This window comes from Euprymna scolopes, chromosome 36 (assembly GCF_053919585.1).
Source record: "Euprymna scolopes isolate OS-2025 chromosome 36, ASM5391958v1, whole genome shotgun sequence".
NCBI lineage: Eukaryota > Metazoa > Mollusca > Cephalopoda > Sepiida > Sepiolidae > Euprymna > Euprymna scolopes.
In genome coordinates this window covers 19,095,609-19,118,228 of record NC_136517.1, presented here as the reverse complement: position 1 = coordinate 19,118,228, position 22,620 = coordinate 19,095,609, and the positions used below count along the sequence as shown (strand labels likewise).

The 22,620-nt window shown below is 37.2% G+C and overlaps 1 protein-coding gene across 2 annotated transcripts in view; it reads right to left on the bottom strand.

Annotated features, from left to right (window-relative positions):
- Nucleotides 1-1,615: 1,615 nt before the first annotated feature.
- Nucleotides 1,616-22,620, bottom strand: part of LOC145260381 (uncharacterized) — a 223,965-nt gene continuing 202,960 nt past the window's right edge. For both annotated transcript variants that reach the window (XM_080118332.1, XM_080118331.1), the window contains exon 4: nucleotides 1,616-20,694. In XM_080118332.1, coding sequence (XP_079974458.1) covers nucleotides 13,370-20,694 — 7,325 coding nt within the window. In that variant the 3' untranslated portion in view covers nucleotides 1,616-13,369. The remainder of the gene's footprint in view (nucleotides 20,695-22,620) is intronic.

Genomic DNA, 22,620 nt, shown 5'->3' with positions numbered 1-22,620 from the left:
ACCACAAATCCATTCTTTGGAAATACCTGGTGTGTATATGACACGAAAAAATGGTTTTGTTCCCTCTTTTAGACAGAACAGGATTTTGAGAAGTTAATTCTTCCAAAAAAACAAACAAAAATGAACAAAAAACACGTCACATACACCAAGTATTTCTAAGTAATGCACTTGTGTTTTTATTTCTTACAAATAATTTAGTTTTTTTTTTTTTGAATTTATATTATGTCAGAATATCGTTTCCATTTTTATCATAAAAATACATGGGAAACAATTTAAAGCAGAGTTATCACATTATAATAAAGATTTTGTGTCTATCTCTAATGATAACATTAAATGTTTTAAAACTTCCATAGAATAGACAATTTTGTTATTATATTCAACTAGCAGGGAGACCTGACATTGCCCGGGATTGAATAATGATCAACGAATGTTTCACATTCCCATATTTTTATTGTCAACAAAATTGGTGAAATCGCCCATTCCTCACTCAAACTGATTGATTGCCTGTTGTAGTTGGGGACCCATTGCAGTGCACCGAGAGAAAGCTTCACATGCCTCCCTGCAGTCACTTAGTCTACAATATATTGTAGTCTTCGTTGCACTGTAGAGAACCAACTGTTGATTTTATAAAAAAAAATGTTATATATGGCTTGAATCAAGGTTTAAAATGCAAAAGTCAAGTATCATGGTTCAATTGTGCTTTAAACAGAAAGATTCATTTTGAACACACCCCTTTCGTATCAAACAACCTACTGTTGATTTTATATGCCTGGCCTTACTGCTTGTGCGGTGATAATGGCTTGAATTTAAGTTTAAAATGAAAAAGTCAAGTATTATCGCTCAATTGTGCTTTAAGCACAAACATTCATTTCGAATGTGCCCCTGTCATATCAAAGAACCCACTGTTGATTTTATATGCCGAGCCTCTCAGCTTGTGCGGTAATAAAACTTCTCAAGTACACTTGTGATGTTAGGCTGTGTAAGGTGTTAACTTTGGTCAAAATCGCCTGTTCCATCTTTCATCGGATTTTTTTTTTTTCGATTATCGAGACTTATTGAACACATTCTCATACAAGACCTATCAAAGAACACTGCAAGATACAGAAAGTACATTTGTATGTAATTTCATAAATTTCACAAAATCGGCCCAGCTGTTTCGGAGTCCATAGGGAATGACACACACACACACACACACACAGAGTTCTATTTATATAATAGTAGCGATAGAGATTTTGTTTAATCCTATTCCTCTTATAAAAGTCTCCCATGCATATATTATGCATAGGAGACAATGTAAACACAGTTATCATATTATAATAGAGGTTTTGTGTCTGTCTTTAATTTCTTAAAACAGCATCCACTTTAACTAATAAACCTTTGAGAAGAAAGTTCTTGTTGAAGCGTCCCCATAAATAATCAAATTCTACCCAATTTACACCATTAACAATTACTACACTACCATCTTACATTCATTGACCCCTATACTCGAGTAGCCTTCATGCCTTGATAAGTGGTGACTCCCAAGTAACAATCAACTAAATCTGCAAAAAGGAAGTGAAAACATTGTTATGTAAATCACTGATGAAAAACAAAGCAACAAAACATAAGACAAGGGTATGAGACAACTGTCTTTATGTAGACAACAAAAAAAAAAAAAAAATTTTTTTTCTCTTTAAGACTGTTTAAAGACTTTTAATGTTGCATCGTTATTTACATCATTTTTTTTTAATCCCCTTTCCCTCCCTATGAAATAAATATGAGTTAAAATATACCAGTTGCAGATCGAGGATTTGAGGCGGAAAGTTGGTGTTAACGTTCCAGCTGACCAACGGCCATCCTTCTCAGATGTAGTCCCATTTTTTTAGCTGGATGGAAATGTTAAACAAACAAAAAAAAAAAATTGAAATTGATGTTAACGTTCCAGCTGACCAACGGCCATCCTTCTCAGATGTAATTTCATTTTTTTAGCTGGATGGAAATGTTAAAAAGAAATTTTCTTTAAAAAAAAAAAAAAAGTATGACAGAGTTCTGAAATAAAGTTATTGTGCACAAGAAATTGATTTCCTCCCCTGGTTTCATCAACCAAAGAAGATGTTTGAAAAAAGATGCTTAATTGGAAGATAAGATATTAAAGATATGAGATTGTACAGTCGAATGGCTATACAGAGTTTTATTCTGATATTTAATAGTCTTTACAGTTCTTTGTTGTCAGAGTAGGGGGAAGGGGTTAAGCAAGACATTCCGAACAGTCTGTAAGAAAAATTTTATGTGCTACGACTGGAATTAAGCAGAACCCCTAGATTTGATTTTTATGCACTAAGTTTTGCTAAAATTTAAAAAACGGAAATTCAGTGAAAACGGGCTTGGTGGGGGGGGGGGGGGCTAAAAAAAGAATACAACAAAGATACTTGTAGGAGGAATAAATGAAAGACAGTATTTGGGCATAAGCTTGATTGCATCAAGAACAGAAAAACAAAAAATAAAAAGAAAAGGGGGGAAGAAGAAAAGAAAAAAAAAGATAGAAATTCATGACCCATAAGTCATTGATTTATTTCATTTTTTTTTTTACTAACTTTCTGGAAGATATTACCAGCGGTATCATCATCAGCCTCCTCTCCCACCCAAGTAGTAGTCATATAATGCGCCTGAGGGAATTGGCATCAAGACGTATGGACACATATAGCCAATGATATATGTATAAACATAAAGACTCTAAAATTATATATATATATATATATATATATATATATATATATATCGTTAATAATAAAAAATAGGTATACCATCCTTCAACGAGTTTTCTTCTTCTGGGAAGTCCTTTAAAGCTAATGACTAAAATTGATAAAATTATTTTTTATTTTGTTTTTTTTTCACTATATTTCAAATACATATTTTTATTTGTATGGACATCTGTGTGTGTGTGTATATATATATATATATGTGTGTGTGTGTGTGTGTGTGTGTGTGTGTGTGTGTGTGTGTGTGTGTGTTAAATTAGTGGATAAGTCTTTACAACTGTTCGATTTATATAGCAGTTAGACCATTGCAGTATCGGAAAACGCTGACCAGAGAGAGAGAGAAAGAGAGAGAGAGAGAGAGAGAAAACAAAGAGCGAAAGAGTGCAAGAGAGTTATTAAAAAAGGTTTATAATTATCTACAGAGCTAAGAACATTGAAAGTTAACATATACAGCACTTGGCATTTCCAAATGGTCACCCATTTTAGTGCTGACCAGGCTCAACATTGCTTAACTTACTTCAGGTTAAATGATTGGATGAATGAAGCATGCATGGCCTTCGCTCAGTCTTGAAAGACGATGGATACCCCCCCCCCTCGTAAGGATTGTTACACATGTAACGAGACCAGACCAAGCTCAATAATGCATAACTTTGGTGGTCTAACGAGAACCGGTATGTCGACATGATTATGCCGAGAGAGGCATAAATTATAGAACAAATAGGAGAATACATTAATGGCTGACACTAACCAATATATGCAAGGGCTTATAGTCTAAGGTCCCTACATCTGGAGGAGAGGGGGGGGGGTACAAATTCAGGATAACCTTGGTTAAATTTTGAAATATCAAACAATTCAAATAAATGAGAAAATTAGTTGCACTTCATGTTTATAAAAAAAAAATTCACTTTTTTTAAAACTTTAAATGATGTTCCATTGATATTTACGTCCAAAATTTATTTCCACTTTTTTTTTTTTTTTTTTTACACAGTGATCACCACTTATCAAGGCCCGGAAGCCACTCAGGGATAAGGGTTATTGCAAGTACATTACGTTAGTGTGGAGATTTGATGAAGTGTTTACTTAAGGGGGCGATTCATTAGGAATTTGTTAACATTGGACTTGAAGACATTTACTTCAGCTAGTTCTCAGAAATCAAGGGTTCTATTTCTGGGCCTAACGTTTGATTTCTATATGGAACACATAGATATCTGAGTGTTCAATCAGGATTCTCGTTTAACATCAAGTTAGAAAAAGAAATGAAGAGCACTAATTTTTCCCCTGTCCAATGGACCACATTAATTGTTATAGTACATATTCTTTCTTTTGGTCTTACCAGATTCCAGGACAAAAATTCATCTGGTCTGGTGGCATTTCTAGTTAAGTACTGTTATTTGAGGTAACATTACTAGGAAAAAGTGCACCAATCCTCATAAGAGGCAATGTACAGCTGTATCGAGAGGATTTTCTTTGGGTTTTGAATGCAATATTATTTTGAATATTTGGTTAGGGTTATTTGTAGGGTTAAGTAGCCTCATGCTAGATTGTCCCAACAAACCCCTGTACAGAGAGACCATAGATACTCAAGGTTAGTGTTTAGTAGGCATTCAGGTTCTCTCTAGTAGACATTCAAGTTCTCTCCGTGTGTGTGTGTGTGTGTGTGTGTGTGTATGTGTGTGTGTGTGTGTGTGAATAAAATCCATCTGACATAAATGTTTAAAACTTTACCGAAATGACTGGATTCAAGAATTGTACAGAAAGATCGAAGATACTCGAGGATGATGCCCAGTAGGCAATTCAAACATTTACGTCAAATATTCATTGGTTTTAATGCAATACGAAGAACGTATTATTTACTTGGAAGAAGTAACTCAGCCATAAGATTACTTTTTTTGTTTTTGTTTTTAGCAGTGTTTGGAGGGTTAAAAAAAATGACGGAATGGATTATTCTAGCCTATTAATATTTTGTAGGATGGAGGGGGGGTCATCTAAAGGCTTGAAATAGAATATTAAATATCCTCTTGCATCAACCCGAGTAACATTGCGTCAATTAATGCTTGCGTTAACAGATAAAAATAAATGTTGTCACCTGTAAGAATTCCTTCTAGTAGCAAGATCTTTTTATCATAATGAAGATGTGGTGTCCATTTATAAGCAAAACTATGCAAAGTTTGTCAAAGATATTAAAAAATATCTGAACTGTTGAGAATTATGGTTTCATAGTAATATTAATACTACTGTTATTATCTGTATGCAAGAGTTTAGAGGCAGAGTCATTGGCACATGCTATCCAAGATCTTCTTGTCTTGCATTCTTTGGATCAATGTATGAAAATGCCATTTTTTAAGACTACCTACACAGCATGATGGTGTCAAGATCAAAGTGTAGTATCTGTTCTTCAGATGCTTGACATGGGGATTGGAAAGTGGGATTTGAAATGTCAGCGCTCTACAGGAAGAGCACTATAGCCTGAAAAAATGTACCTGGGAAGCTCCATCTGCATTCCCTGGTAGGGGCACTTTAAGCAATTATCAATAAGCTAATCTCTTCCTCAAAGGGAGAAGCTAAAGCCTGGGACGGTAGACCTTCTACAACTGCACAGGACCAAACCTTTGACGATATACATTTACATTAGACCCTTTGCATAATCACACTGGTGCTTGCTCAGAGATGTACGGGCATTCTCCTTTTGTTCTGCAGTCCTGAACGTGCTACCTCAAAACTATATGAATGAATATTGTATCACTGGTCACAATTTCGGAGTTCTGTATTGGCTAACTATTGTGCTGTTCCTAAGTTTTATGCATTCCCCTAATTAGTTAGGTAGCCTCTGTCTATTGCTAACGGTTTTATGGCCATGGCTTAATATATATATATATATATATATATATATATATATATATATATATATATATATATATATATATATATATAAATAAGTGATGGAGCGATTCCAATATTTTCCCGAATTCTAATACAATTTCTGATTCCGATTCTTTAAAATCTCTAAATATTTAATTATGAAGTACTTATTTTTCCCAATTATCGTCAAAACACATGTTAAATGTGCAGGTATTTTCTCAAGCGTAAAAAATACACCTGTAAGTGATAACCTACAGATTTTAGTTTTACTAATAGTTAAAAATCAATAAATATTTATTATTTTATTATTACTACCAGCAGTGGGAGATTTTAACAAAATAAAATAAAATAAAAAGAACAAAAAAAAAAGAAAAAAGAAAAACACAATTACAAGAATCGGTTTTTGGCATCGGAAAATAGGTACTAATTTTTCTGATTCTGTTACTCCTAAAAATTCCGATTTTTCTGATTCCAATTAATTGAAAAAAAAAATCATAGTAAGTTAGCAAGTTGAATTGTAAATACTACAGCAAAAAAAACAAAACAAACAAAAAAACTTCTTGTCGAATTTTTTTATATTGCCGATATAAATAAATTGAAGGTACCAAGGGAAATAAACCTGTTTATAAACAAAAAAAACGTTTCGTTTTTTTTTTTTTTTTTTGCTTGCATTTTTATTAACAACAGGGTTATCTCCCTTGTAGCGTTGTCTGATTTATTTATAAAAAGCCATATTAGTAATTCAACAATGAAGATGTTTTCAGCATCGGCAATCCAACTTGCTATAAGTTACATTTTATTTTATTTTAAATTAAACAAGATATTAAATAAAAAAATATTTTGAAAATGCTGCTGGAAAATAATTACCATTATCCTTTGATTGTGTTCTTGTAAAATAAGAGGAAAAATCACAGGTTGTATAGAAGTGACCTTAACATCTTAGGTAGCTGAGGAGAGTACAGTTAATCTGATGAAGCTTACTTTTGTAACTATATATCCAATAGACTTTAGATTGGAAATTATTCCGATCCAACTTTTTGCTATTGATCTCCTCTTTCCATTTGTTTGCCGGGAAGTGTTTTCTAATGGCCAAAGATTTGTTAATAAATTGATTCTCAACAAACTTCTTGCATATTAGACATTCTAGTGATATTTTTTGGATGACTCAAAATTTATTAAGGACTTTTAGGACTTTACTCCAATCTATTCACACCTCGGATTACAGATGTTTCCTTTTGGACCTTACAGAGTATAAAATTTCATCTTTTGTTAGATCTTTTATTTTGATGCTTTAACATTTTTTTTTTTTTTTAATTTCATTAAAGATGTTTTTTAATTCACAGAAAAGTTGGGATTTTTTTACATTTTTTTTTTTTTTACTGATTTTTATCCTCTGAGCATATCTTCAAAAATCCATGGGTTAAGAATTATTGGTTCCTATGAACAATAATATTTTTTATAATAAGCAATGTTTTTATAATATTTTTTTTATAATATTTTTTATAATAAGCAATGTTTTTATAATATAACATTTTTGAATGAACAATAATATTTAAAAAAAAACTACTTCATTGAAATTATTACTGTATAATCTCTTAATAGTGTAGTATCGGTTTTATCATCATAAGACTATCCTCACAGGAATTACCTCCCCCTTTGAAGGAGGAATGTCGTAAATGCTCATTGACCATTGTTCATTTTTAAACGGTGATAAAAAATCCACTTCATTTAATTTATTACTACATAATCTTTTAATAGGGGTGAATAGTGTAGTATCGGTTTTATTACCATATGACCCTCCTCCCAGACATTACCCTCCTCCTTTTTTAAGTGAGTAGAAGTAATCCTCTCCAGTATTGCATATTCCTGGAGGAGTAATCTGTTTTGTTGCTATAAGATAACCCTCCTAGGGACTACCTTCTCCTTTTTGGGAGGTGAGGTTGGGGTGGAGCAGGGATAGTGTTCTGTTGCTATGATACCACACTCAAAAACATCATCATATTATTTTATGTGAGGAACTTCCCAGGTATTACCTCCTATTTTTTTTTTTGAAGGGTTAGTTCAGCATCTGTTCTGTTGTCATGATACCAGCCTACCAGGCATTACCTCCTCCTTTGAACCATCTTACCAGGTATAATTACTTCCCTTATATTTTTTTTGTGGGAAGAAGAATCTTATCAAGAATTACCTCCTCTTTTGGAGCATAGTTGTAATTTCATTCCGATATTCATCGCAGGCATTATCTCCTCTTTTGGAGGGGTGTAGCAGTATAATATAGCATGTGTTCATTTTTCATTATACCATTCTCCCAGGATTAACTTCTCCTTTTGGGGGAGAGTAGTATAATTTTTTTTTTTTTTTTTTTTTTTTACTTACGTTCACCCCTAACAAGGTATATCACCACTTGGATGTAAGGGGCTACTATTTGGGACCATGCCAAGGAAAGATTAACAAGATGTTGGTTTACATTACATTTAAACTTCTGCATATCTGTACAGCCAGAGAAGCAGGTAGCAGGGAGGGAATTCCAAAATCTAACTGTTTGAGGAAAGAAACTATTAGAGTAGAAAGCTTTCTGGCATTTAGGGACCTCAACAGTGAAGGGGTGTGATTCTGTTGCTAAGCAGGTTTGTCGGAGATATGTATGTTGAGGGGGCACAAGTTCATCAGAGTACATTCCATTAAAATATCTGCACTGCTGTCATGATATCATCCTTCCAGACATAATTTTTTTTTTTGTGGCACGAGGTGAGTAGTTTTAGTTTACCATGTTGCTATCTACCCAGGCTAGCAAAAATATACAACTCAGGGAGGCATATATTTGTGAGTATCTAAATAAATAAACACTAAAAGAAGAAGTAAATTACAATGAAAGTATCTTGAATTAGCAACCATTATTGGAGAAATGGGAACTATTTTCTAGTTTAGCTTTCTAAGGTTAATAGAGATTTTTTTTGTTTAATTTATCATCTGTATTATATATATATATTTTTTAATGTAATACCCAGGCAACAACGATAGTCTTACTAGTTAGAAAGGGTAATTTGAGATGTTTCTTTCAATGCATTTATGGAATCAAGACAGATAATACAATTCTGATAACATGTTTTTTTTTAACCACATGAAAAAAAAAAGTGAAGTTTTCATTTCTTCCAGAGTGTTAGATCGCAAAACGGTACAAGAAATACGATTACTGCAGTTTGTGATAGAAAAAATATATTTACAAAAGATAAAACAACAAGACTGTGTACACTATTTTCCTCTTGATCGGTGGGAAAAGTATGTGGGTGGGTGGGGGGGAGTGACTGTACAGATAGTTTTTGAATCCTATGGGAGACGAAACATGATGAATTCAGTTAAGTAGATTATCGCCTTTAGGTTGAGTAAATGAAAAAAAAAAAAAAATGAGAACAAAAACCGATCATCTTTCACCTTTTGTGCTGATTCATTAAAAAAAGTGAAAATGTAAAAAAACAAAAAAAAACAAAAAAAAAAAAAAAAACAGGTTCCTTCTTTAAAATCACACGGCTACATATAAAAAACACACACACACACCAGATTTCAAATTTTTTCTTTCTTTTTTTTTTTTTTTTTTTTTTTTAAATACTTTGATGTCTGTTATAGGCAATCCAAGATTCATAAACTCAGAAAACCTGAATGCATTTCGGTAATGCAAGCATAGTGCCTATTTACTTTTAACTTAATATACATTAATATACAATAGAATCATAAGTGTCTGTTGTTTGTTTTTGTAATCTCTCTCTTTCTCTCTAATATATTGGTAGTTTTCTTCAATCTTGACAGACTATGGATACCCATTGTAAGGCTGCCTGCGTGTGGAATTTTTGTGGCAACAGTTGCACAATCTGCAACCACACCTTTCCTGAGTCAGTGTTGTTAAATACCAGTGGCAAGTGGAGGTTTAGGACGACAGGAAACAATTTCCAAGATAAATGGAGAGCATATACAGCGCCTAGAATTCCCAAATAGTCACCCACTGGTACTAGCCAGGCTCAATGTTGCTTAACTTTGGTGATCTGATGAGAACTGGTGTGTCAACATGATTATGCCATATCACTTTATATATATATATATATATATATATATATATATACGTAGTCGTTTGTCTAGCCGCACTGGTGAGCTGTGATACAGCGAAACAGTACTGCATGTGGATGACTATATATATATATATATATATATATATATACACCAAGTTATAGGCATTCAAGAGAGAAAATATTAAGAGTGCTCAAAAGAAGAGCAAGATAATTTTTTATTGCTTTAGACAAATTTACATGGTTGCGACACCGGACATGCTAATGTTAAAACCACAAGTCCCCATCAGGCGACTTAAAAAAAGGTTTGTCTTCAACAAAAAAAAAACAGTGGAAGACAAACTGTTTTTAAGCATGTTCAGTGTTGCAACCATGTAAATTTGTCTGTACCAATGAAAAAAAAAAGTTATATATATATATATATATATATATGAGTGTAACATTATGTTTTAGTATAGGAGGAGTTACTGGAGTGTTCATTTATATGTAAGAACACATATTTTATTTTAATTTAAAAAAACAAACTATACTTAATGGACGATCAAACACTAATATATAAGTTTTTTTTTAAATCATATACATATGTAAAGGGCATTTGTTGGTTTGTATGTGTGTATACTAATATTAAAGGATTAAAAAATTTAAAAAAAATATTTTGTAATACGGTTTTGCCAATAAAATCATATCTGTGAAGTTTACATTAGCGACAATCTTAGCAAATGAAAACAAAAATGTATAATAACGACATTAAAAATGAACAAAATTATACAGAAACATCATTTCAGCATTTGGAAAGGTCCGACAGAAAATAATTCAAGAAAATGTTAGATATAATAATCCTGAATTTGTATAATGATGATGCCATATTTTCAACATAATTTAAAAAAAAAAAAATCTTTTTAAAATTTAAAAAAAAAATAAATTAAAAAAAAATTTTTTTAAATTAAAAAAAAAAATAAAAAATTTTTTTTTTAATTAAAAAAAAAACATTTTTAAATTAAAAAAAAAAACTAAAAAAAAAAAACTAAAAAAAAAACGAATGCAAATAATTTATCCTGAATTTGCTAATTATTGGAAGGATTTGAACTGCTTACATTTTGCTGTAAATTTTTCTAAGGTTAACAATTTGTTATATTTTTTATTTATATAACTCATATTAATTTTATAATAAACCTGAGCTATACCAGTTACCCCTGCTAGTAGGCAAATACTTCTACACAAAATTAAATTTCTTTTCAGAACTATTCTTTTCGTGCTTGTTCAGAACCCCTCCCTCCTATAAGAAAACAAAAATAAAGTAAACTGTATGATGTACATATCCGTGACCAAAACAAAATATCACATTCCAAAAATCACAATTTGATCAAGTAGTTTTTTTTTTTAAATAAGAAAATCAAACTGAAGCGCAACGATCTCACGATCCCATTTTGGAAAGAGGAATAAAAGAAGATAACCCGAAATAATTAAAACTTTTGCAAGGTTTTAGAAAGCCATTCTTAACATGGGGAGGAAGGCATTGGAAAAATTCAAATTCGCTTAAAACCTATTTACTTTATAAAAATAAAACTAATTGATCAATTTTCGTGGATTTTGTTGTACGATATTTTCTTTCTGTTCTGAGTACGTACATTATACAGATTTTTCTTCACTTTGTTTTTTCCATGACTTAAAGTAAAATGGGTTAAATTTTTATAAACTATGGACATCGCTTAACATCTTAACGCCCCTATATATCACGGATCATACGTTCTGCTAGTAGAGATGATTTCTAATTTGAAAATTAGACAGCTGCTTTACATTATACAACTATCAAAGAGGCTATATCACACTTAAAAATACATTACATTTCACACACACACACACATATATATATATATATATATATATATATATATATATAGCTTACAATGGTCTCTTCAGAGCTAAATGTCGTAAAACAGTACAATTTGTTTTATTAAAGTAATTTGCTGTTGAACCCATGAAGCCGAAACCTTTGCAAGTGTCAATGTTAGCTGTATAATTATAATAATAATAATAGATGCTCTACTCTTCATAGTATTGAGCACTTTAGGATTCAATACATATTATTTACCAAATTTACCACAAACAACAAAATCTGGTAGTGTTTAATACCTATATGATAATTTTGCTTGTTCCCCCCCGTAGTTGGTCAGTATAACAATAAAACTGTCAATAATACAAATGTGCTAAAGCAAAGGAGACTTCATTATGAAATGTGTTATATTCATAGTGGAATGTCGGTGGTTCAGTGGGTCCGAGTGTGGATGGTATATATGGTTCGTATTCTTAGATTTATTGGGACTACTGTTCCCATCTTGAATATCATTTTCATGACATTTCGGCTGATGCAATCTCCGACCTTCTTCAGGTTTATCTGGAATTTTTCTGTTGTAATCGGGAATTCATACATAATTTTAAACAGAACCCTTTAATTTAATCCACAGGAGTAGAATGGTCTCATTCCATCAGCCACGACTGGGTAAAAGTCGTACATAATCTGCAATTGTATTCTGAGTATCGCCCACACTGAGAATTAAACCTTCAACCTTCAGAAAAGTGTCACAACTGATATTTCACACCACATCTACTTGTGGTGATACCCAGAATATAACTGTGAATTGCTTAGGACTTCTACCAGATCATGACTGATGAAATGAGACCATATTAGGCTGTGGATTAAATAAAGGGTTCTGTTCGAAATTCCACGCAGATTCCAGAGTTCAACAGACAGATTCATTCCCAAGTTCGACAAGATACACCTGAAGAAAGTCACAGGTTATATCGACCGAAATGTTAAAATAACACTCAAGATGAGAACAGTAGTCGGATGAATCCAAATAATATGGATTATAATCCTTATCTGAAAATTTCACAAAGATGATGTAGATATGTGTGATAAAAACGAATGTGTAGCATGTTTTTTGTCCGAGTCGTTCATATGCATGTAAATTCATCAACAAATAAGATATGTTCACTTTATTCGTTTTTTTTTTTTTTGGTGTGTTGTGTTTTTGTTTTATAACTTTAACTAAAACTTTTGTACTTAATTTGAGTAAAAGAAAATCAGTTGTCTTCTCCTTCTTGTTTATAAAGAATACTATATTAACACTACTACTATTACTACTATTCCATTGAGTTTGGATGAATGACATCTCTTCGATTCAATGCATCTGTACTAGCAGCTAAATAAGAGAGGGACAAGCAGAATCAACGAGGAAAGCGGACATGGAATTTCCACGAGATTGTGCTTATTTATCGCAAAATTATGTAATGATATTTAAAACACACACACACACACACACACACACACACACACAAAAAAAAAAAAAAAAAAAAAACAAGCCCAAAAATAAACAAAAACACCCCGGCTTGTATGTCATATTAACAAATTGGTCAGAATTATTGTTTTTTTTTTTTAAAGACAGAAATAAAGACAAATGAACTGAATGAAACTGTCGGGAGGGGGTGGGAGGGGACAACATGTAAATGAGGTATTCTTTTTCATTACTTTTTTTTTCTTTTTCTTTCTATTCCTTAGGGTAATTAGTTTTCACCATGAATCAAAAAAAAAACTTCATAAAAAAAAAAAACAACCAAAAAAAAAAAAAAAAATTAATTCATTTTGTTTTTGATTTTTTTTTTCAATTTGTGACAATATTTTTTTCATTTCTTTTTTTTTTTTTATACATTCTTTTACTCAAAATATCGGTTCATAACATTGTAAAAGACATTATAACGATACGACTCCTCAGAGTTCCCCAATCGTTGAATGTAGTCCCTTTCTTGTGATGCCATGGGAGTAGGGTGTTGTGTTAGTTTACTTGGTGTGGGGTACTGTCTCTCATCCATAAGAGCGTATGGGTTTGCTTGCGAGTAGAGGGCCCGCCTTGAATAGTCTCTGTTAAAGTAACTCGCCTGATGGCTCGGGTTACTGTGACTTAAAAATGCACTGTTCGTATTTTCTGGTAAGTGCTGTGAATGGTAGACAGTTTCGTGTGAATACATGTACTTTTCTAGACTGAATGAAGAATTAACGTTCACGTTGCCAAACATATCCGACGAATTTGACTGTGGCAAAGCCCTGAGATCAGCCATGGTAACTGGCTGTCGGTAGCGGTCATCATAGTTCTTTTGCGTGGTACCGCAGTTTGGACGTGCATACTCCAATGGGGATGCCCCGGAATAAGCATGACTGTTAAAGTAACCACCCAAGTCGAATCGTTCTAAAGGAAAAGCCTCACATGTAAGGTCCCTCTGTTGTTGTTGAGATGACAAACCAGTGAACATACGTCGGTCTGTCATACTTCGGCACGAGGAGTCAAACATCAAGTCTCGGCTCGTGAGATAAGAATCCTTTCCAAGCAGACTTGAGGTGCTTGGGTTTGGTTGTCGATCTACCGGCGTTTGGAGGTAAGTGGGTTGATTCCAGGCCGATTGGAGCTCCGTTCCAGTCCAAGAGTTGTGGAAGGAACTGCGGGGTACACTTTGAGGAACAGCTCCAGCATGAGACAAAAAGTCCTCACTTGTAATACTAGAGGGACCCCGTAGAATAGTTGGGTTGCTTGGACGAGATAAGGGAGGATCTGGAAGCTTGTGACGTGTGCTGGTATGTTGAAAAAGTGACGATGTTCTTTGTCGTTGCAGAGATGCTTCACTCTCAGAGAATCGTACAAAGCTGCTGGTTGGTGCAGGACAGGATAGGAAGGCGTCGTTTTGACGCATAAAACTACCAGGTCGTGAAGACTCATAAGATTTGTCCACTTGTGAGAGACCCTCAGTAGCGAAGTTGGACAGTCTTTGCAGGGCTGTTTCTTGATGGTGGTAACCATCAAGACTGGAGCGTTCCGGTGGATGGCTCAAATCTGGACGTTTGAAAGCCACATCAGAGAAACAAGGTCGAAGGCCATCATTGTTGAGATTGATCATAGCACGGTTGTCCATGCTTGTTGCTGGCTCAGTGAAGCTGGGGGTGATTGGTGGTACTTCGGATCGAGCAACAGACTCGCGAGAAACATTTTCAGTGGTGTCTTTATCAAAATCTTGCAAGTATTGTCCCAGATAGTCGCGGTCATCTACAGGGGTGGTTGGATGAGGGGGTACAAAGCTCAGCTGATGGACAGGGACATGAGATGAAGATGTAGAAGAAGAAAGAGATTTTTCTGAAAGTGGGTTAGTTGTTCGAATGCTGGACATTTCTGGGGTTGTTAGACTCATACTATCCTTTCTTGAGGTTTCATCTTGAGAGCAGGATGTCTCAGTCGATATGCTAGTATCCATGTGACGCCTTGACTGTATCGGGTTAAAACCAACATGTGACATTTCAGAATCATATCTGGTAACCGAAGGCTCGTGTTCTAATGGCTGATGACGGACCATGTGGTTCAATATAGTGGTTTGGTCTGAAAGAGAGGGCTTCATCTTGCTCATATCTGCAGCTCGAGCCGTATGATCTAGAGAAAGATCGGATGCTGAAGAAACTTGGGAGGGAGAGAGTCTCATATCTGTGCTTGGCTCTGGTCGTCTGAGAATGTTCTGCTCAGACACTTGAGGCCCATCAAGTGATTCTGTATCAGGTCTGGTCAAATCTGTATGAGGTTCGAGGGACAACGTAGGGTGGTCATTAGGAACTAGTTTGGCATCATGCGAGAGGTTTAATTCTGGTTGGAGATCATGTTTTGGCAGGAGACTATGCTGCTGTTGCTTAGTGACATCAGAATCAAGGTCATGCTTACGTCTGACCTCATGGTCGCTCTCTCGGACCATTTCATATTCCCGTACACGTACCATTTCTCGTACTCTGACCATTTCACGTTCTCGTACATGAACCATCTCGGTCTCGTGCTCTCGGACCATCTTACGTTCTCGCCCATGAAGCCTTCCATGCTGATCATTTAACATATCCTGCAACTCCTGACCATGAGAATCTGGACGACCACAAACAGCAGCTGCGGACATTTGGGTGTGCTCAGCAGAAATATCTGGACGGCCATGCTCCCCTCCTAAGGGGATCTGCTCATGACCCATACCTTCTGAAGGATCATGTGCCAGCTCCTGAGACTGGCTGCTGGATATCACATCCTGATCCTTACAGTCAGAAGAAATACTTGGATCATGTGGTCTAAGTCCTTCTTCTCTATGGCATTCTTGACCGAGTTCCTTCGATTGATGTCTTTTTAGAGACATATCAACATCATGATCTTGTTCCTTACTATTATTTAGAGGGAGAGGAGGATGACCCTCTTGCCTTCCCAAATCTAACACTTGATCATGAGGCATTTCCTCCCTCCTTTCTTGTTCATAACTTAACGGCCTTGGCTGCGATTCCTTACAAGCAGCCTCTTTTTCCACCTGTGCTTGACAATCCCAACCCAACATCTCTTCTTCAGACTTTTGATGTTCTTGAGAAAGTTCTTGCCTCTGATGACGTAGAACCATTTCTTCACAGCTCAAATCTTTCGGCATCTGACAATCACGAGACAAATTTTCAGCTTTTTGTGAAATTTCTTCAGGTTTAAAACGCTCCTGCCTTTGTTGTTCCATGACAATCTCTTCCTGTCTTTGACGTTCCCGTGAGAGTTCTTCCTGTCTCTGGTGTTCTCGGATAATCTCTTCTTGTCTCCGATGATGCCCCCTAACAAACTCTTCTCTTCTTTGTTGCTCACGGACGAGTTCTTCTTGTCTTTGCTGTTCTCTGACATACTCCTCTCGCCGTTGATGCTCTCGAACATACTCCTCTTGCCGATGTCGTTCTCGAGCAAGCTCTTCTTGTCGTTGACGCTCTCGGGCAAGATCATCTTGTTGCTGCTGACGCTCTCGGGCAAGCTCCTCCTGCCGCTGGTGCTCTCGGGCAAGCTCCTCTTGCCGCTGGCGCTCTCGGGCAAGCTCCTCCTGCCGCTGGCGCTCCCGGGCAAGCTCCTCCTGCCGCTGGCGCTCCCGCTCCCGGGCCAACTCCTCCTGCCGCTGGCGTTCCCGCTCCCGGGCCAACTCCTCCTGCCGCTGACGCTCCCGGGCCAACTCCTCCTGCCGCTGTCGTTCCCGGGCCAACTCCTCCTGCCGCTGGCGTTCCCGTTCTCGGGCCAACTCCTCCTGCCGCTGGCGCTCCCGCTCTCGGGCTAACTCTTCTTGCCGCTGGCGTTCTCGCTCTCGGGCAAGTTCTTCTTGCCGTTGGCGTTCTCGGGCAAACTCCTCCTGTCGCTGACGTTCTCGGACAAGTTCTTCCTGCCGCTGACGTTCACGAAGTAGTTCCTCCTGCCGCTGACGCTCACGAAGAAGTTCCTCCTGCCGCTGACGAGCCATCTCCTCCTGCCTCTGGCGCTCACGGGCAAGTTCCTCTTGACGCTGACGGGCAAGTTCTTCTTGACGCAAACGCTCACGGGCAAGTTCCTCTTGACGCAAACGCTCACGGGCAAGTTCCTCTTGACGTTGACGTGCAAGTTCTTCCTGTCTCTGGCGTTCTCGTGCAAGTTCTTCTTGCCTCTGGCGCTCTCGAGCAAGTTCCTCCTGCCTCTGGCGCTCTCGGGCTAGTTCTTCCTGCCTCTGGCGCTCTCGGGCTAGTTCTTCCTGCCTCTGGCGCTCTCGGGCTAGTTCTTCCTGCCTCTGGCGCTCTCGAGCTAGTTCTTCCTGCCTCTGGCGCTCTCGGACTAGTTCTTCTTGCCTCTGGCGCTCTCGGGCTAGTTCTTCCTGCCTCTGGCGTTCTCGAGCTAGTTCTTCCTGCCTCTGACGCTCTCGAGCTAGTTCTTCTTGCCTCTGGCGCTCTCTGGCAAGTTCCTCTTGTCTATGACGTTCTCGGGCAAGTTCTTCTTGGTTATTCATTAGTTCCTGATCTCTCTGCTGTCTCATGAAATCTAAATCTTGGCTGATGTTTGGATTTCTCGGATGTCTACTTACTATTTCCTGGCGGTAAACTTCTCTCTGTTGATACTCATAAGCTAAACTTTGCTCCCGGATGTAGTCCTGGTGATGCTGTTGACCATAGTCCAGCGGCCGTTGCTGCTGCTGATAGAACTGTTGCTGCTGCTGCTCCTGCATCATTTCATGCCGTCTTTGATTTCGTTTCAAGTAGTCTTGTTGCAACTGCTTCAGTCTTTCCTGTTGCTTAAAGCCAGGGACTACCAATTCCATTGAAGGTGTTGCTGGCGGTGGAAACATATGTTGTAATGGATACTGATAATTGGAATAATGTTTTTGTTCTTGGTAAAAATGGTGCTGGTATGGCTGTTGTTGTTCAGAGCAGCTTGGAACGCTCAGCGGACCAGCAAGGGAATCTATCGCAGACGTGTTTGCCATGTGATTGTCCATATGGGTTTGTGAAACCTGACAAGCGTTTTCTAAGAGTGTATTCTTAGGGTCCATTACATCCTGCATATTAGCCGCCTTTGGTCTGTTCTCGTAATCCATTCTCAAGTCTACCTGACGAGTTTGTAAAGAGTAATCATGTACCTTAAATGACTGCACAATTCCATTCTTTGGTTCTTGCAATAGATCCAAAGAGCTGTCTTTGGGCAACGTTGGTGCTTTTGTGTCCATGACAAGATGGTCCAGGGAGACACTGCAAGGTGTCAAATTGTGCTCAATATCACATTCCTGCAGGCCAACACCTTCTTTTGCCTTAGCATCCTCTTTACAATTTGCATTGACTGGATCTTCATCTTCAGAAGACTCGTGCTCGGATCCACTCTCAGATTCCTGTCGGTCCAAATCCATTTCGAGCTGCCCGGGTTCACAGGAATCACTATCATCCTCATCTTCAGATTCCAGCATTCCTGGCGGCTGAAGAATGGGAGGAAGTGGCGGCGGAGGAGGAGGTGGTAGTGGAGGTGGTGGGGGTATTGATGACTGTGGTTGCTGAACTTGTGCGGGTGGAGTTGGTGCCGACATGGGCACAGGTGACGACACCGATGGGGATGACGTTGGCATTGTTGCTATGTTTGTGGTCGGAGTCTCTGAGGACTCCAGGTGGGGTGACCCTGTTTGCAATAGTTCAGATGGTTCATCGGCTTCAGAATCAGAGGCAGAGTCAGAAGAGGTCGAAGCTGTTGATGAGGAGGAGGATGAACCCATGAAGGAGAGGGAAGTGCTATACTGAGATGGCTGTTGCCGAGACGCCGACAATTGTGTACCTGTCGCAGGAGTGGCGGCAGCAGTTATGTTAGTTGTAGTCATAGCAGTTACAGCATGAGTATCAGGAGTAGCAGTGGTGATAGTCGGGCTGGCAGTAGTGAACATGAAAATTGACGATGAAACAGCAGTAGTAGTAATAGTACTATTGGTAGTAGTAGTAGTAGTAGTAGTAATATTATTATTAGTAGTAAAAGAATCATCTTGATGCTTTGTACCGGGTTCGGAACTTAAAGTATCAGTTACACAGGAATCGAAATGGACATTTACAGATTCTTCGGCTTCAGGTTGAGACAGAGTTGTTTTTAGAAGTTTCTGTTGTTTTGCTAATTCATTTTTCTCCTCCTCCTCTTTCCTTTCTTCTTCTTCTTCTCCTACCTCTTGTTGTGATGGTGGTGGTGGTGGTGGTGATGGTGGTGGAGATGGTTGTGATGGTGAGGATGAGGGTGACGGTGTTTGTGTGTGTGATGGTAATGATTGTTGTTTTTTTCTCTGTGGCTCAGGTAATTCTGTTTCTGGTGATGACGGTGCCGCTAACAGTTGTCTTTGGTGTTGTTCCAAAACCGACGTGACACCGTAATCAGAGTCTGAATTTATTAGCGGCAGTGGTGCTGCTTTTGTTTCAGGTGATGATGTAGATGTGGGTGAGAAAGAGGGTGCCCCAATATGGGAGGGGGCTGGAGAGGGTGAGGAGAGAAGAGATGGCTGAAGACAAGAGTCATCCTCATCTTTTGTATCAACATGACTATTTGGCGTCGGGACATTGCTATCTTCATTCTCTTTTACTAAAAGTTCTTCTTTGCTCTGAAAGTCTTTGAGATTCTGTGATGCTTCCTCAGAAGAATTCTCATTGGTCATACTAAAGGAATCGGCTAGTGGTATTTCATTCTGATCGTTAACAACACCCATAGAACTGGGTTCTAAATTAACGTCCGTAGATTTCAGCAAAGCCAAATCATCTGACTTTGTAGCTGTTTTGCGTAGCTTTTTCAGGGAGTTTAGTTTCGAGCCTGCTGCGGAACCTTTTAGTTTCTTTGATTGTCTTTTCTTTACAGAATTTGAAATTTTCTCAGCAGGTGGGTCATTATTAGCAACAGTAGTGCCATCACTAGCAGGAGAACCGTCAACAGCTTGTGCTGAGGACACACTAGTAATAGAAATAGCATCAGAGGAGGATTTCAATGGTTTAGAGGGGAGCTTTGTCGATTCTTTGGAAGCGGGTGTCAGAGGAAAACTTGGTGGATTCTCGTCAAGAGAAGTCTCACTCGTATATGTTTGAGGGGAACATTTGGAAACTGACAGAGCAGCTTCGGGTAAGGATGCATCATTAGATGAATTGTCTAGACTATTCGGTCCTGTAGACTTGGTACTTCCGCGATCTGACCGCTTATAAAACAAGTCCAAGACATTTGTCATGCTGTCATCATCCGATTGGAATTCATAGAGATCGATACTGGCTTTCAATTTCGAATGCAGGTCATCAATGATCCGATTTTTGGTGATTTCTGGTCGTTCTGTTGTCGCTGGCGCTTCTTCTCCATCTTCCAACTTGACCGAAACAGTTGGAGGCATTACCATTGATGTTGCTGTTGCCACTGTTGATGCTGCCATCATCATTGCAACTGGTGGTGATACTGGTTCTGCTGCCATTGTAAATTGTGGCGATAGTGCCAGAGTTGCCACTTCTTTTTTCACTTCTGCCATTTGTGTCGGGGACTGAGTTTCGGCATGCCTTTTGCTCCGGTGCCAGTGGAGCGAACTCTTCTGTCGACACGTGAAATCGCAGAGGTTACACTTGACGGGCTTCTCATTTGTGTGCTGTAGATAATGCACTTTGAGATTGTCCGAGTGTCGGAACGCCTTGCCGCATTCAGGCCATGCACACTTGAAGTTCCTCTCATCTGTCAAAAGAAAACATCAAAAAGAGCAACATTAAAAACAAACAAAAACAAGGTTCAAATGGCAAAAATGTTTATCAACATATACATACATACATATATATATATATATATATAATTTAGGAAATTTTTAATAGACAACACGCCTATTGTTGAACTCTAATAAACTTGAAATATTAGAAGCATTATTAATTAAAACTAAAGAGAAACATTAAAAACAAACAAAATCAAGATTTAAATGACTGAGATGTTTATAAACACACACACACACACATAATATATGTATGCATGTGCATGATAAAGAGCTCTACTAATAGTATCCTTAATTGCATTAATCCCAGCACCCTCAAGACCACTTTTGATTTCAGACTGTAATGAAGCAATGAAGGGCTATTTTTTTTGCACATTTCTGCTGATCCACCTTGAAATACACTCATTTATTTTTCTTGGTCTTTTTTTTTTTTTTTACAAAGGAATCACTACTTATCAAAACCCAGAGGCCACTCGAGGATAAAGAGTGTACATTGGTCAAAAGGACAATATCATTGTAATCATTAGAAGTGTAAATTTGGTAAATTGGATTATTTAAGGGGAATGGCTCATCAAGAACTTGTTTACATTGGACTTGTAGTCAGTTGGAAAGCAGGTAAATGGAAGAGAGTTCCACAGACGTGCAGTTCTTAGAAAGAAGCTTTGTCCATGGAATCTACGTTTAGGTTTAGGCACAGATAAAGAGTGGGGGAAATTATTGATAGTGGTTACAGCTAGTGGTCGGAAGATCCCAGTGGAGACAGAACAGAAGATGAACATAGCACAGGGCAAGTTGTGAGGAAAAGATCTAGGAGACTTGCATACTGACCTTCAGTATCGGGCATACAGGTGGGTTCGCGAACAATCTGGGTGAGGTCATAAGCAATCGAGAAATCGTGAGAGAGCCTCCCCTCATCTGTCTTGTTTGAGTGGGTTAACCATTCCACATTGTGAACATTGAAGTCTCCACGGATGTGAATGTTAGCCGAAGGATGAGCAGATAGGATATGGTCAATTTTCTCAAATATGCTCTTAAAGATAGTAAGTCTGCTGTTGAGGGGACGATAGAGGGCAAATATAAATGCAGCTGTGTGAGCAAGCACATATAGGATAATTTAGGATCCCTGGAGATGTCCCTACCACATGGAAAGCCATCTTTAATGTAGGCACATATTCCATGCCTATGGCGATCTTCGAGGTCATTTGCTGTACTGTCACCATTCTTGTTATACTTTCTAATGATATTTATTACTGTACTTAGTGCTAGATTCATTTCTTTACTAATGTTTTGATAATCTTGTTCTCCTTTATGACATCCAATGATTCTATCTCGCATATCTCTGGATAATTCTTTAGTTTCTACCATTTTTAATTCTTGAATTGCAGAATGTACATCAACGAGTCAGATGATTAGCAGCACTATCTTCTAACAATTGTGTGCTTCTGATTAGTCAGAAATAACATTCCAATACTATAAAAAATGTGAATATTTAAAGTCATACAAAGTTTGGATTGGAAATTTTTTTTAAAAAAAGTATCATATGCATGGAGTAATTTTGAACTTTGATATAAAAATTAATTGGATTCAACCATAAGTTTTTAATTTTCCATCCGCATACAATTAAAACAACTTTATGAGATATTACTTACCAAATATCAGGGAAAATGGTGAACATAAACTAAAGTTATAATAGAAAATAACATGAATCTAATACTTATGCATGCAACTGAATATATATATATATATAGCGGCACTGATGAGTTGTGAAACAACGAAACAGGTCTGTATGTCGATGACTAAAATATATTTTATATATATATATATATATATATAACAATGTTTTTAAATTGTATGAAATTAATTAAAATATATTAATACATGAAAATCCAAAACTACAT